This window comes from Beta vulgaris, chromosome 4, assembly GCF_026745355.1.
Source record: "Beta vulgaris subsp. vulgaris cultivar EL10 chromosome 4, EL10.2, whole genome shotgun sequence".
NCBI classification, from domain to species: Eukaryota; Viridiplantae; Streptophyta; class Magnoliopsida; order Caryophyllales; family Amaranthaceae; genus Beta; species Beta vulgaris.
In genome coordinates, this window is record NC_079205.1 from 58407558 (window position 1) to 58422506 (window position 14949).

Consider the following 14949-nt stretch of genomic DNA (forward strand, 5'->3'; position numbering starts at 1 on the left):
AGTCCTCATGGAGGTGGGAGTTCTAGCATCGAGCTCACTTGATTATCTTGTCGTGGCCTCTTTGAACTGCTATTCTCTAAATGGATTCAAATTGGAGTCATATTTGATAAATTAGATATCAATGTACATAAATTTAACCTTGTAAAAAGACTACAAACTCCAGCCCTAGTCATATTTGAACTATGTATCTGTACTCAAAAGTTTTAATTAAAGAAAAAAATGAATTGAAGCAGAAGAAAAAAAGTAGGTATCTACACCCAGATAATTAAAAAGAAAAAAAGAAAGAGAGAAGGAAAAATTACAAGTAAAATGCTGGGTTTTTCTACAAGAGGCCTGGAACTGGGGATGTGCTAAAGACTGGTTTCTCCATGTTTGGGTTATATCCATTATTGTTGCAGATGCTTTTTCTTCGAGGCTTCGCTTCTTTCAGCATCGATATGATGTCTCTCATGGAAGGCCGCTCTTTAGGCAATTTAGCAGTGCAAAGAAGAGCAATTCTCAGAACAAGTAGCATCTCTTCCTGAATGTACTTGCATTGACCTGCAACTTCAGGATCAAGTACTTCTTCTAATCCTCCTTTATTCTTAATCTTTACTCTCACCCACTCAACTAAGTCAGTTGAGTCTCCATAAGAAGGGTCTAAAGGCTTCTTCCCAGTCAAGAGCTCTAGGAGTACAACTCCATAGCTGTAGATGTCGCTTTTCTCATCCACCTTTAAGCTGTAACCATATTCTGTGACACAAGAATTCAGATAGTTTCTAGTTAACTCGAGAGAAAAAATGAGTATGAAATTGTTCTCATTTATAATAGACTGATGTTGGAATCTCTTGATCATAGTAGTCTAAGTAATACTTGCTGTATAGCAGAAAGCAATAAGAAATAGGAAATAAAATAAATGTCAACTGTAAAAACTCACCAGGTGCTATGTATCCATAAGATCCTGCAACCATGGAGATTGTCTCATTCTTATGAAGCATCATCTTTGCCAACCCAAAATCAGCAATTCGAGCCTCAAAATTTTCATCCAGCAAAATGTTGTTAGACTTCACATCGCGATGAATCACTGAAGGATGACAATCATGGTGAAGGTAGGATAAGCCGTGAGCTACACCTAATGCTATGTTATACCTAGACACCCAATCCACTAACATATTGTTCTTCCGACATTGTTTACTACCATGCAATGCTGTTCCTAGATTTCCATTAGGCATATACTCAGAAACCATCATCACATCATTTTCATTATGCAAGTATCCTATCAACCTTACTATATTCCTATGCCTTAACCTTCCTAGAAGTTCAACCTCAGCTAATAAGCTCTCCCCTGCTTCGACATCACCCGTTGATCTCCATAGCTTCTTCACTGCTATAATCGAGTGTGGTCGTTGGATTTCAGCCTTGTAAACTATCCCGGTCCCACCCATTCCGATCACATTTGATTCTTTCAAGCATTCTAAGATTTCAGGGGAAGTGAAATTCAGCCTTTGGAATGCTACAAGTCTCCAAGGCCATTCTTTGTTGTTTCTAGTGAACCATTCTTCTACTCTACTACTATACAAGTACCATCTTCTATACACCATTCTTCCTGCAAAAAAAGCTAGCCCGATACCTAGAATAGCTGATAATCCACACACAAAGCCGATTATTATACGATTAATGTGCTTGTGTATAGTTGAATGAGCTGAGTATCTTCCATTTCTGCTGCCAGAACATGGTGGAAGTATGCCTCCACAAAGTCCAGGATTGCCTGTGAGTTCATCCGGGTTAATAGTAGCAAACATGCCATTTATGGGCACAGGACCTTCAAGCTTATTGTAGGACAAATTGAACGTTTCTAAAGCAGGTGAGCTTCCAAAGTTTTCTGGTATTTGACCGGTTAAAGAGTTGTTGGAAAGGTCAAGTTTTGATAAGGTGGGCATTTTTGCAACTGAGGGAGGAATTTCACCTGAGAGTTGGTTTTCCTTAAGGTTCAACATGACTAGTTTTTGGCATGACGCGATACTCTTTGGGATCTCACCAGAAATATGGTTGTAAGAAAGATCAAGGACATTGAGAGAAGGGCAATCTTGTAATTGGTTAGGAATATGGCCATCTAAGTTGTTTTTAGAAGCCATGAAATTCTGTAAGTTTGGCATGGAAAGAATCCCAGAAGGGAGTGATGAATCAAGATTATTGTATGAAACATCGATGAATGAAAGTGAGGAAGAGAGTGAAAGATCATCCGGGATTGCTCCGGTCAGATTATTTTTACCTAATTCTAACCTCTCAAGTTTAGGTAAGGTACCTAAACCAGCAGGAATACTCCCAGAAAACAGGTTGTTCTGTATTCTAACTCTGACTAAGGAAACACATTTTGAGAGGCTTAAAGGTATGGGACCAGAGAAAGAATTGTTGAAGAGTATAAGTTTGGTAAGATTCATAGAATCACATAAACTTGCAGGAATTTCACCTGATAAAGTATTGGATGAAACATCAAGCCATTGTAAAGGAGAATTTTTTCCTAAATTCACAGGCAAAGAACCTGTCAGAGAATTTTTCCACAGTGCAAGAACTTGTAAGTTGGTTAACTCACCAATCTCACTTGGTACTTCACCTCTCAGATCATTGCACATCAAATTCAGAAGCTGCAGATTCTTCAAATTCCCCAAACTCTTTGGAATTTTTCCTGAAATTTGATTATCTGAAAGATCCAAATACTGCAACGACGAAATATTTCCCAATTCCCAAGGTATTTCCCCTTCAAATTCATTCTTGTACAGATAAACTGTGTTAAGCTTCTGTAACTTCCCAAGTTGTGCAGGAATTTTCCCACTTAAGCTTCCAACAGCTAAGTCCAAGTACTGAAGGTTACTCAAGTTCCCAAATTCTGAAGGTATAGACCCATGAAACTCATTATAACCAAGAATCATAGTCTCTAAAGAAGACAGATTACCAAGTTCAGGTGGAAGTTCACCTGTAAGATTATTTCCTGACAAGCCTAAAAACTTCAATTTTTGAAGGCTTTGAAAGGACTTAGGAATCAATCCTTCAAAGAAACTTCCTCGAAAATCTAGCATTTCGAGGGCGTAACAGAAGCCAAGATCCTCAGGTAAGTTACCCACAAAGTTGTTGCTAGATGCATTAAGGGAAACAAGTCCTTTGGCTTCACTTAAACCAGTAGGAAATTTACCAATGAAGTCATTTTGACTAAGATCAAGGCTTACTAATGAGGTAAGTTTAGAGAAAGATTTAGGCAATGATGATGTAAATACATTGCAACAAAGATTAAGTGTGGTTAAGTTTCTAAAATCTTGTATTGTATCTGGGATTTCCCCACTTAAATTCATGTTGGAAAGATCAAGTTTCTCAACAAAACCTTGAGAGTTGCACCAAACACCCTTCCATTCACAATGTGAAACAGGGTTTTTTGTGTTGTTGCTCCAATCTTTGAGTTGGTTTAAGGGATCAATGAAGGAGTTTTTGATTGACAACAAAGTTGACAACTCATTATTAGGTGTTGTTGAAATTGCTAAAACAACAGAAACACCAAAACAACAACAACATAAAAAGATCAAAACTTGCATGTTGTTCTTCATTTTTTTTTCCACTCAATCTTTCTTTCCCTTATTTTTGCTTGTTAAGAAGACATCTACTTTGTGTGTTTTTCCCTATTTTTTGTGGGTGGATGGATAAAATGAAGGTGTTTTTGGAAGTTGTGATCAGAGATGGAAGAAAGTGGCAGGTTCTATTCTATATGAGAGGGAAAAAAGATGAGATTAAAATGATTGGATTAGTGAGTAAAAATAATTAATTAGTGGGTTGATTAGTTTAAAGTGGAATTCGTGAGTTCTTGGGAATCTAAAAAACAGCTAAGTGTAAAAGTATATTGGAGTTAAGTGAATTATATCCCGACATTAAAACATGAGAGAATGTGTTTTTGAGGTGATTTACTGACATCTTCAGGTTTGTATGATTAGGATTATAGTCAACTCAATTAATTTTGTTAATTACTAGTATTAATTATGCTTTTTATCAATATTTTAATTTACTCTAGCTAATTACCAGTATTAGAAAAATTATAAAATTTTAACTTTTTGGTGATTAATTTTTTTTTTCTGTTTTTTATGCCATCTTTTCTTCTAAAAGCTGTAATTCTTGTACTTGATAAGTTGATAGTTGCTGCGCAAATGAGAAGAAGATCATTGGTTAGAGAAATGTTAAGTTTTCTAATTAACTAATACTTTCTCCGTTTCATTTTAATCTACACACTTTGATATTTATACTATTCACAAATTTCACTTTGACAATCATATGTGATTTATGCACAGATGAAAATATAGTCATGTGGAATCTTGTTAGATTCATCGTAACATGTATTTTATTAATATGTATTTTTTATAATTTTTACAAATACAAAATTAAAGATATATGTCCTTATAGTTTAACATTGACATACGTGAAAAGTGTAAGTGTGTAAATTAAAATGAAACGGAGGGAGTAATATGTTTTTCTTAAGTAAACTAATAATAGTTCTTAATACAAACTTGCATTATTTTACGTGTACTTTGCAATCAGACAATATAATACAGTACTACCTCTAGTTTTTTATTTTTTTTGGGATCAGGACATTTTGCCATTGAATTATTTCTCATGACAAAAAAAGTCTACAAAAATTATGAGATTATAGGTAATTTAAGAAAATATATTTGAATGTGCATGGATGAGCCAAGTGAAAATTTCTTAGTTATAGGTGAATTAATTTTCAATAAAGCGAATTTTATTTTTTCTTCTACATCTCCTCAAATATATCGTTTCCTCTTTATACAAATTTAGACTACAGTTAAGAATAATAAAATTGATGAAAGTTAATTGTCAATAGTTTTTCAGGATTTTATGAAGGTAACTAAAGCAATTGGTGCAAATGAATATAAAGTAGATTTAATTTGTTATCATGCAAACTCTATAATACATGTATATACTATAAGATATTTATTACCACTCCACTTCAGCTATGTTCAACTTAATTGACTTTAATTAACTTGTTGGAGCTCAATTGTCTAACTCGATGAAATTTGTCTAACCTTATCTAAGTTTATTTGAATTTATTTGAATTTTTGATTCTCTTGAAATAATAAATTAAACAGAAAACTTTTTTCATATCACTTTAAATTAGGATTGTGAAAAATTGACCCAATCCGTTTACCGAACCCGAACCTGAAATAAGCGGGTTTGGATTGAGATTTTTGACCCATTTAAGTAAATGAGTTGACACAATAATGGGTTAGGTTAAGGTTGACATTTTCAACCCAAAATTAACTTGTTTTGACCTGTTTAACTCATTAATATAAATTTCCTAAAAAATTGTGTTAAAGTTGGTGGAAATTTTAAAAATACTAATTGTAGAATACAAATACTGAAAATAAAATTTAATCATGCATACTTTTGTGTGAATTTATTGTTGAAAACTAATAAATTTTAATAAAAATTTAATAGTAATAAATATGTAAATGGGTTAAACGGGTTATATGGGCAACCCATTCATTGAACAGGTCGGATCAAAGTTGAGTTTTTCAACTAGTTTAATAAACGGGTTCGGTTTGAGTTGGGACATATTCAACCCGTTTATTATTAATTTGAATCCGAATACGACTCGACCTGATATGTTAATCAGCCCTACTTTAAATGTCACATTTGCATGAAGATCACGTATAAAGTTACAACGACATACCTATTTATAATGATCGGCACCTATCATACACTCATTATCTTTATCCTAGAGTTTAAAATTAACCCCTCTTTATAATAACCTTGCTTTATAAATTAATGAAATATGCATTCATGCATTTGTTACTCACTCGTTTAGCTAGCTCACAATTTACACACCCATGTCATCCAAGTATGATGTTAATTTTCGTCCTAGGTCTTGATAATTGAAATGGACAAAAATATCATTTTCATGTTGATTTATAAAGGAAATGTCATTTTTAATAGGATTTTGATGTTTGATATATAATATATGATACTATGAGTCCCACACATTAGATAACCCCACTGTATAAAGTTTTATATGAGCATATTTATGCAATATCGCAATGCATATGATATGGCCTTTTTGTAATATTTGATTTACAAATCAAAAAAAGTAGGGATTTATTTTTTACTACTTATTCACAAATTTGTCGTTTGACCTTAATTTTTCCTAGATAGAAACTTGCATGCTAAATGAAGAATCTTTGCACTTCAGAAGGTGGCAAAAAGGTGCCCATCAACAGCCGACACCAATCTTTATTCTTTCTCTTATAGAAGTGATAAAAACACAAAGAAAAAAACATCAATTTTTTAATTTTGTCAGTTTTATGAATTCTAAGATGTACACAATTGAAATTCAAATCAATTAATAAATGATAATAATGCATATTCCTTTCAAAAAAACTAAAAAAAAGTACATGATAATCTTATCTAATGAGCGTCAATTAGGTAGATAAGTTTTAATTAGGTAAAGATACTTTCTCGAGTATGATTAAAAAAAATGATATTTGGTTCTAGCAAGATTTATTTCAAGAAAATAAGAGAAAGAAGTATTGTGCAGCATGCAAATGACCCTTCTACACTTAGACCTGTTCTCTTCGGTATAAAATAGCTGAACTGAATTGAACTGAACTGAATTGAACTGAATTTAATTAAACTGAACTGGAATAAACAGTGATATGAGAGAGTAAAAGTATTGTCCAGAGCTAAATTAAACTGAACTAAACTGAATTGAACTAAAAATAAGTTGGGAGAACAGACCCTCAAGTTAGAAATCATACTTTCTAAATAAATAAAATAGATCATACGTGTACATAGGTCTAATATTAGAAGTCATATATTTAGGACGTAGATGTACTTGTTGAACTCATTATTTAGGAGTATTTTTGTAACAATGAGTTTAAGAGCTTGTTAAGAGTGATGAACTTGATTAGGTAAAGTTTGGCTTCCAATTAAGGTAGTCTAGTAATTTCACCATTAATTAGTGTAGAATCTAACCTCAAACATTTAACCCAATGTATAATACGTGACAAAATCATATATTGATTACACATAACACCTTAAACTAGTCTATAATTGGATTTTGTTTGCATCACTATGCTTTCTATCTCCCTTCAAGTTAAAAAGGAAAGAAAAAACAATGTCTAAGATACAAAATTTTGTCATGTTAGTTGACAAACTTGGTAAGATGAGGTTCTAATTCATGATCGTGATATATAAAAGCTTGTACACTACTACATCCTATATTTTCGGGGAATTTTTTCGGAAAAAAGCTACAAACATATATAATTTTGCTAAGAAATATGGAATATTCTAAGAAGTTGATAGAAAACTTAAATCCCTCAACTTTCCTTAAAGTTTCGTAATATGAAAATATAATAATTTTTCCTATTTGCGTAAATTAGTTAAAATAAAGAGTTTCTCATTAGAAGACTATGTATCTAAGGATAAACTTATTTTGATGAAAAGGATCGTGTTAAGGAAAGTTACATGATTTCCACAATTTGGTTGCCACCCAGTCACCCACCCACAAAAAAAGATTATAAGTTATAACATATTAATGACTAATAAACAATAATTTACATGGTTTAATTGGATGGATAAAAGGACAAATCAAAGAAATATAAATTGTAAAAAGAGGCGAATCTGAAATTGATAATATAGCATATATTAGACAACCCTAATTAATCATCCTATAAATGATGAAAGCACGAAGGTGGCTTAGCATAATCCCATGTGGGGCAACTAATTCTTCACAAGCTTGATTCTCAAAACATGGGTACAATTACAATGACATATCACAAAGATTTCATAAAGTTTAATGCCAAAAAACATATAGTTACTATAGTCCTACAATTATTACAATTGTGCACATAATAATTTAAGAGGAAAGGGGTAGAAGGGTAATTTCGTTGGTGTCCCACAAATAATGGGGCAGTAGCCCTTCGTCACATGGCCTCCAGCATTGTCCAACTTTTTCGATCAAGGGACTTGAATGATTGCTCATATCAAGACTTAGGAGCATATATAATTTTCTACTTCCTCCGTCTCATAATATAGTGCTTATTTTTTTATAATACGGTTTTCAAAACGTAATTTTGACTTTTAATATCTTCAATTTCGTATAATAAAAAATATAAAAAGTTGATATTATGAAACTACACATTGAGACGAATCTAATAAGATCCCACATGAATATATTTTTCTTTATATACAAATGAAAATATTTGGTCAAAGATTTTAAAATTTGACCCACCAAAAATAAAGTAGGCACTATATTATGAGACAGAGGAAGTAATCCTTTATCTATTTAGAAATGCACCGTTTAATTTCATTTTGGAATTTCTCATGTATGAAAATTTTAAAAACATACAATTATTTTCATGAATGAGTAAAGACAATAGAGGACTGCATGTGATATCTGAGTGGAGGTACTATAACTTCATTAGGCAGGGAATGGCACTCCACATAAGCACATACTATGATCAATTATTTAATTTTCTCCTTATACATGAGCCACATAGACAGTTCAAAGTATAAAGAAAAGGAGGAGAAATTTAAATTTGTGTCATATCTTTCACATCACTTCAATCTTAACCACTAGGCCAAGACATCTTTGGTTCTAAGCAAGTTCATTAACTTTGATTATACTTCAACCGTAAGTATTATCATGTTGGATCTTATTAAATTCGTTTCAATATGTAGATTTAACTTATCAATTTCTTATAAATATTATTAATAAAGTTGTTAATGGTCAAAGAATTGGAGACTATGAAAAAGCAAGAGGTAAACTAATTAAAAAATGAGCATAAATTATACTTTATTTATAAATACATAGTCCTATATGCACACGATGCGTGCCAAAACAAACAAAAGGTCAATTGCGTAATAATATATACGAAAAATTATTTATAAAGTTCATTGTATATTTTTCTTCTGCTTTTTTAAAGCCAATAAATCAATAATGATGTAAATATTTTGTTGATTGAGGATATAATGATAAAAGATGGTTGTGTTGTATTACTTAAGGGTATAAAAAGAATTACTATTTTTGGTGTCCCCCTCCTCTTCCCTTATATAATAGAGATTCACATCTGGTGAAAAGACATTAAGGCTTTGTTTGGTAGAGGGGATCACTGTTAAATAATAATATTATTCTTATAATTTTTACCTTGAGGCACTTTTAAACCATTGGGTCTGGATATTGCATCTCGTAGAACACGACCATCATGTGGAGAACCTTCCCTACCAGGCAAGACAAACACAAATTCTATATTTGGTGTGCATACACCTAAGACATTCATTGCAAGGTTAGCTTTTCTTATTCGATATTGTCCCTCTCCTCATTTGCTACATGAACTCTAACAAATGTACCATAGAGGGCTCCTAAGCAATTCTACAAGTGACAATTTTTAGAGGTTCATATACTTAGATGCCCAACAATGTTATTTATTAATAAATTTAAAAAATATTTTTTATTATAAAATGTACATTGAAATCTTTCCATGTGTTGTTTTCGCAATCCTTTGGTATTGGGATAGGTTTTTTGTATAAAAGATGATGTAACTTTAGAATGGCAATGAGACAAAGATTGAATTGTCTACTAACACTTTCTCCACTTCTAAGGAAATACGTTCCTAGTGACATGTTTTTTTTTATGATGGGCCAATGTATACAAGAACATAACTACTATCTCTTTTAAGCTCATATTTCAAGTACCTCGTAATCCACCAATATCCCTAACCATCTCACAGAGTACACTAAATGTGTGTCTATTCATTCACAATTCACTCCTACAAGCAACATCACTATCCCTGATCAATACAGTTGGAGATTGTGACTTTTCAGATGTAGTATACAAATTACAAATCAACTATCAATATCCTAATGTATCCTAATGGAGTATAAGCAGGTTAAGAACTAATAGACAAAAAAAAATCGCAGTAGAAGAAACTAGAGAAAATAATGAAGTACCTGGAGTTCAGGGCTTCGGCAGGCAGTATCACAGGGAAGAAGATGAACACTTGTTATTTCTGTACAACAAGATGTTTTATCTTAAATAATTTGATACCTAAGTTGGTATGAGCCAAACCCACCTCTTTTCATGGGTTTCTAAACCCCATTTCTTATGATTTAAGGTATTGGTTTTAAAATCAAAATTTTACTAACCAAACACTAAGTATGGATTTAACGCATTCTAAACCCACACACCTCTTAGAGAGCCATATAACATATTCCTATAAACTCCATCCATTCAAGTGTTTTTTTTTTTGGAAACCCTAGCCCACTTGGACAATAACTTAGATTCTTCCACTTAAGCTATTGTAAAAAAAAAAACTCGAAGTTAAAAAAAAAAATAAGAGACTCACGGTGAGGTGACCGTTGTAAACCGCGTCAAATTCAATAGTACATCTCGATTGCTCTAATAATTTAGGTTTACCTCTTTTTCGTTAATTTCATCTCGATTGCTTAATTTTGAATTTTTTCTTGATTCGCTCCTTCAATTGACGTTTTGGATTGCTTGCTATATTTATATTCTCGTATGATTTCTGATCGGAAATTCGGTAAGTTGTTCTTTATAATGGTTCGACTGAATTTTGATTTTCATGGTTCGAAATTTTGCAGATTTCTTTTCCGATTTGTCGATGAACAAGTTATTTTCAACGAAACTCTCAATGCATCTGATCGAGACAGCCTCTCATATTCTGAAACAGGTATTAACAATTTTAAAAATTTTGCGCAGGAGCTTCAACTTCTTGAAATCCCTTTTATATGTCGCTTCATTTGAAGTTACGATATACTTAATTCCTTTATCTTAAATGGAAGTTCCTCGTTGAATGAACGCACGAATTAAGAAACAAGAAGTAATGTGTTGGGTTGGAAAAATTAATATGATTAACCCAATATTTAGTAGTCAATCAACACATTATTTATGGTTGTTCAATGCTGCATTATTATAATTAAAAAGTTGAGCGAAATTGTAAAATAAATATTTTTGAGGAATGTTAGTTGGGGGCATCTGAAAATATAAAATAGGATATATTTGTGTGGAGAAGGGCAAGTATTATGTTTTTAGTGCTTTTTTTGCTGAAATCAAGAAAATATACCAGTCAAATATAAAGTAATTGAGAAATGTTATACATGACTACTACTCCCTTCGTCCCAAAATATAGTTCCCATTTCCCTCTTTTTACGGTAATTTAGGCAAGTAGAATATAAGAAGGATAATATTGATTTTTTGTTTATTTAAATAAATGTTGTATGGGAAAAGATGATTTTAGGAGAGAGAATGGAGAATAATTGGTGAAAGAGCATTAATTGTAACATTTTGGTTGAATAAACAAAGGAAAGAACAAATTTCAAGAAGCAAATCAATGATGGGACACGATTTTTCTAGACAAATTACGGAAAAATGTGGAACTAAATATGGAAATGGGAACTATATTTTGGGACACCCAAAATGGGAATGGGAACGTTATGTTATTGACTTGTATGTTCTTTTTCATGTAACATATTATTTTCTGTTAGTACTTGGTTTGGTTCTTACCTTAATATCGACATCGTGTTAGGATTATTAAGGGAATTATTAAGGGTTATGTTAGGTTTTGCGTTGGGTACATATTTTTCTGTTGCAAATTGATTTTGACAAGTATTTGATAATAATGATTTTGATAATGACACGTACAGCTCTATGCTTCAAGTTCGTCCTTTCGGTTCTATTTTCTTGGCTCATAGTATTGTGTATTCCACTTGTTGACATGAGAGTGGTGATTTTTGCTGGTGGATTAGAAAACTCAACTCTTTTGCTTCTTGGATATGTAACTATATTAGAAAACTCAACTATATTGTGTATCTACTTCAGGTGCATTTTGAAAAAAAAAAGTTACTGGATGTATATTAGTGTGTCTGTTTATAGAGGTCATTGGTTAGTCCACATACATAGTTCAACTAACTCTTTCGTGAAAAATTTGTATTTAGGTGATGGTATGATATGGTTTACAGACTCAATTTCGATTAAGAGCTCGAGCTCAATTTCGAATAAGTCCATTAAGGAAGCTCTAATGGCAAGCTAGATAATGATCTCACTTGCCAATGCCACAATAGCAAGTAAAGGAAATCTGCTTGTGGGCTAGATAGTAGATACTATGATTGTTAGCCTAGATGTTCTGTACTTCCTTTCTTTGTATTGCTTACACTTCTTCTTCACGACTTCAATGCGCACATTCGACCATTAATATCTCTGGTTACATGTTAGTGAAAATTGTAAAGTTTCATATTTTGAAAATGCACATTGAATAAATACAACAAGATCTCACTTGATAACATTGTGATAAAGACATATATATCTATTGCAAAAGATGTTTGGAGGCTTGTTTAATGAATAGCAAACCAGAAGCACACTCGTGTCGCACATCTCCATCCTTGTAGCTCATCCATAAATTGACTGGCTGTTCTTCTTTTGATGCTCTGAGACATATTTTCGTCTACTAAGTCCAAGTAAGGTGGCTGATTTAGCCAAGTTTGCTTTTTTCTGCAATCTTGAAGCAGACTTGCCTTAAGCTGAGACAGAAAGAATTGTTGGAGATGCAGATGCCCTAAGGTCTAGCAAGGCAACTGATCCCTGGGGTTTGAAGGGAAGTTACCATCCTCTGTAGACAGATAACTGGTTTAGAGTGCTATGACATGTATTTAGCTACTATGCTAGTAGCTCTGCCCTAATAATATCTATCTCAAAAATCTGAGATGTTTACTCAAAAATCCTTGTCATGTCCTGGAACCAAAGATATTCCCCCCCTACCCAATCACGGATGTTCAAAAAGTGGTATCCACACTAGTGGTCATTGTGAGTGTATTTGTATGAACTTGCAAGTTTTCTGAATATATTTTTCTGCTTGCCTACACTAATGATGCATAATATGATGTTGTCAGGTTCAAAAAATTGAGACTCGTAAAAAAGAGTGGCGTTATTTTGTCCATTACCTTGTAAGTGCTAATTTCTTACTTCCTTTTGTTGATTTGGCTGTCTTGAGTAAGCAAAATTGACAGTTTTCTTCAGTTTAGAGTATGTGGATGAACGAAAATTGGATATCCAATCTCAAAAAGTGTTTAATGAATGTCACTTCCAAGCATTTATGGCTGTGCATGGACCAATTTTAATTTTTATAGCTTTCTCATATAGGTCTCGCAGTTAACTTTAGCTTATGCATTGCAATAAATGTAATCTGCATTTGTTAAGTATGTGTAATGGCTTTTTTTAGGTATCTTTTCTCTACATATATTGTTGAGCTTTCTATAGTTTCTAGAGTTTCCTGACTACTTGCTCACCATGCTAATCATGATTACACCACCATTTTACAGACCAGTTATGTATGTTGTTTCGATGATAACCCTAGGATCTGTTGATGTTGGATCTTGCTTGTGAATGTAATGCAGAGAATGATGTGCTTTTTGATATTGATTTTTACCTAAGGGATTGTTATCACTTTTGTCTTCTCATAGGCTTTTATATTTATGTTTGAGTGTAGCTAAGGGATTTTTACCTTAGGATTTTTACCTAAGGGATTGTTATCAATTTTGTTGAATTGGTTTCCTTGATAGCTTAATTGTAGATTTGCTTTTTGGTAAGCTATATCATCTAGTCTCTTAGGCCAAGATTTGGTATTTTTGGACTATGGTGGTCATACTTCTGCATGCTTGCTGGGGATTTGGTAGTTACCTGCTTGAGAGATTCAATCTTGTGTTCTCATTGCTTATCCTTTTGGTTGTTATTGTAGATGCAAAAATGGATAAAGAGGAACCGAAGAACAATGGTAATGTAGGCAGCTTGTCTTAAACTATTTATTTAGTAGTTTAGTTACTTTATCTTCATTAAACAGCTTGTATTTTGCATCCATCTGTTTTTTGAATATTTCCATTTCCTTCTTGTTCCTATTTTAGCGATGGGTGTTGTTTGTGGAGGGGAATACGGACATGATGGTTTATAACCCCCTCTCCGTGCAATCACAGGTGAGTTTCCTCTTTTGGCTTCTTATACTTATCTCTTAGGGCTATGTATAGCTTTTTCTATGAGTTAATGGTCATCAATCTTAAAATTTCCCTGGCCCTGGTATTATGTTTACTCCAACAGCACTGCCCTAACTGGTTCTCTAAAGTTCAAGTTTGACCTTTGAACAATAACTTTCAGGTTTAATAAGTCAAGATAAGCTCAAATAAGTTCAGATTAGTTTAGATAAGTTCAAATAATTCCTAACACGTTATGAAAGTTCCAATAACTTTCAGGAGAGAATACGCCTTTAGATGACTATCTTTGTTCCTTATGGTCTTCTTTTATATTACTCTACTTTTCAATAATTGTAGCTTGCAGGAATAATTGTTGTTCAAAAATATATATATAATTATCAAGAGATGTTCAAAATTAATATAGTTCCTGTTGTTCAAAATTTCAAGTGTCACGGCAGCATTTTTTCAAATGTAGCTGTCTATATTTAAAAAAGTGCGGTTTTAAAAAAATATTTCTACCTTCCTTCCCAGCTGGTTTTGTATTTCAAGATAAAAGAGTGATTAATTTTTTAGTTTCTCAGGAAAAACAAGTGCGAGTAAGTGTGTGCACAGTAAGCTCTTGGTTGTGAGAGGACATCACTGTTTAATTCTTGTCTTTAGTGTCTTGTCTCTTTTCGCTCTCATTAAATTAAATAAAATTAAATATACTGTCTTTTTTTGCTCATTAAATTGTTGAGTTATGGTGCGTGGTGTTCATTTTTGGTGATGGGGCACATTTATACTTTAAAAGAACACAAACTTTTTTTTTCAACAACTTTTCTACTTTAAAAAAAAACACAAGAATTAAAGAAAATTAAAGTTATATTTATAAAAGAACAATGATAACAAAATTATCTTTAGTTGCAAAATAATAATTTTAAAAATAATAAAATGACGTAGTTA

The 14949-nt window shown here is 32.5% G+C and overlaps 1 protein-coding gene and 1 long non-coding RNA gene across 3 annotated transcripts; one reads left to right on the forward strand and one right to left on the reverse strand.

Annotated features, from left to right (window-relative positions):
* Nucleotides 1–81: 81 nt before the first annotated feature.
* LOC104890456 (MDIS1-interacting receptor like kinase 1) lies at nt 82–3928 on the reverse strand. The gene is made up of 2 exons (XM_019248925.2): nt 917–3928; nt 82–732 (listed from the first exon to the last, which is right to left on the reverse strand). The coding sequence occupies exons 1-2, from the start codon at nt 3573–3575 to the stop codon at nt 323–325; spliced, it is 3069 nt and encodes a 1022-aa protein (XP_019104470.1). The 5' UTR covers nt 3576–3928; the 3' UTR covers nt 82–322.
* Nucleotides 3929–10105: 6177 nt separating this feature from the next.
* Nucleotides 10106–14942, forward strand: LOC104890455 (uncharacterized). Of its 2 annotated transcripts, none has more exons than XR_008969133.1 (5): nt 10106–10441; nt 10633–10721; nt 12937–12990; nt 13782–13817; nt 13945–14942. It is a non-coding gene; the product is annotated as an uncharacterized LOC104890455 (long non-coding RNA). The 2 variants fall into 2 exon arrangements; XR_008969132.1 differs by having other exon boundaries at nt 10108–10547.
* Nucleotides 14943–14949: the final 7 nt, after the last annotated feature.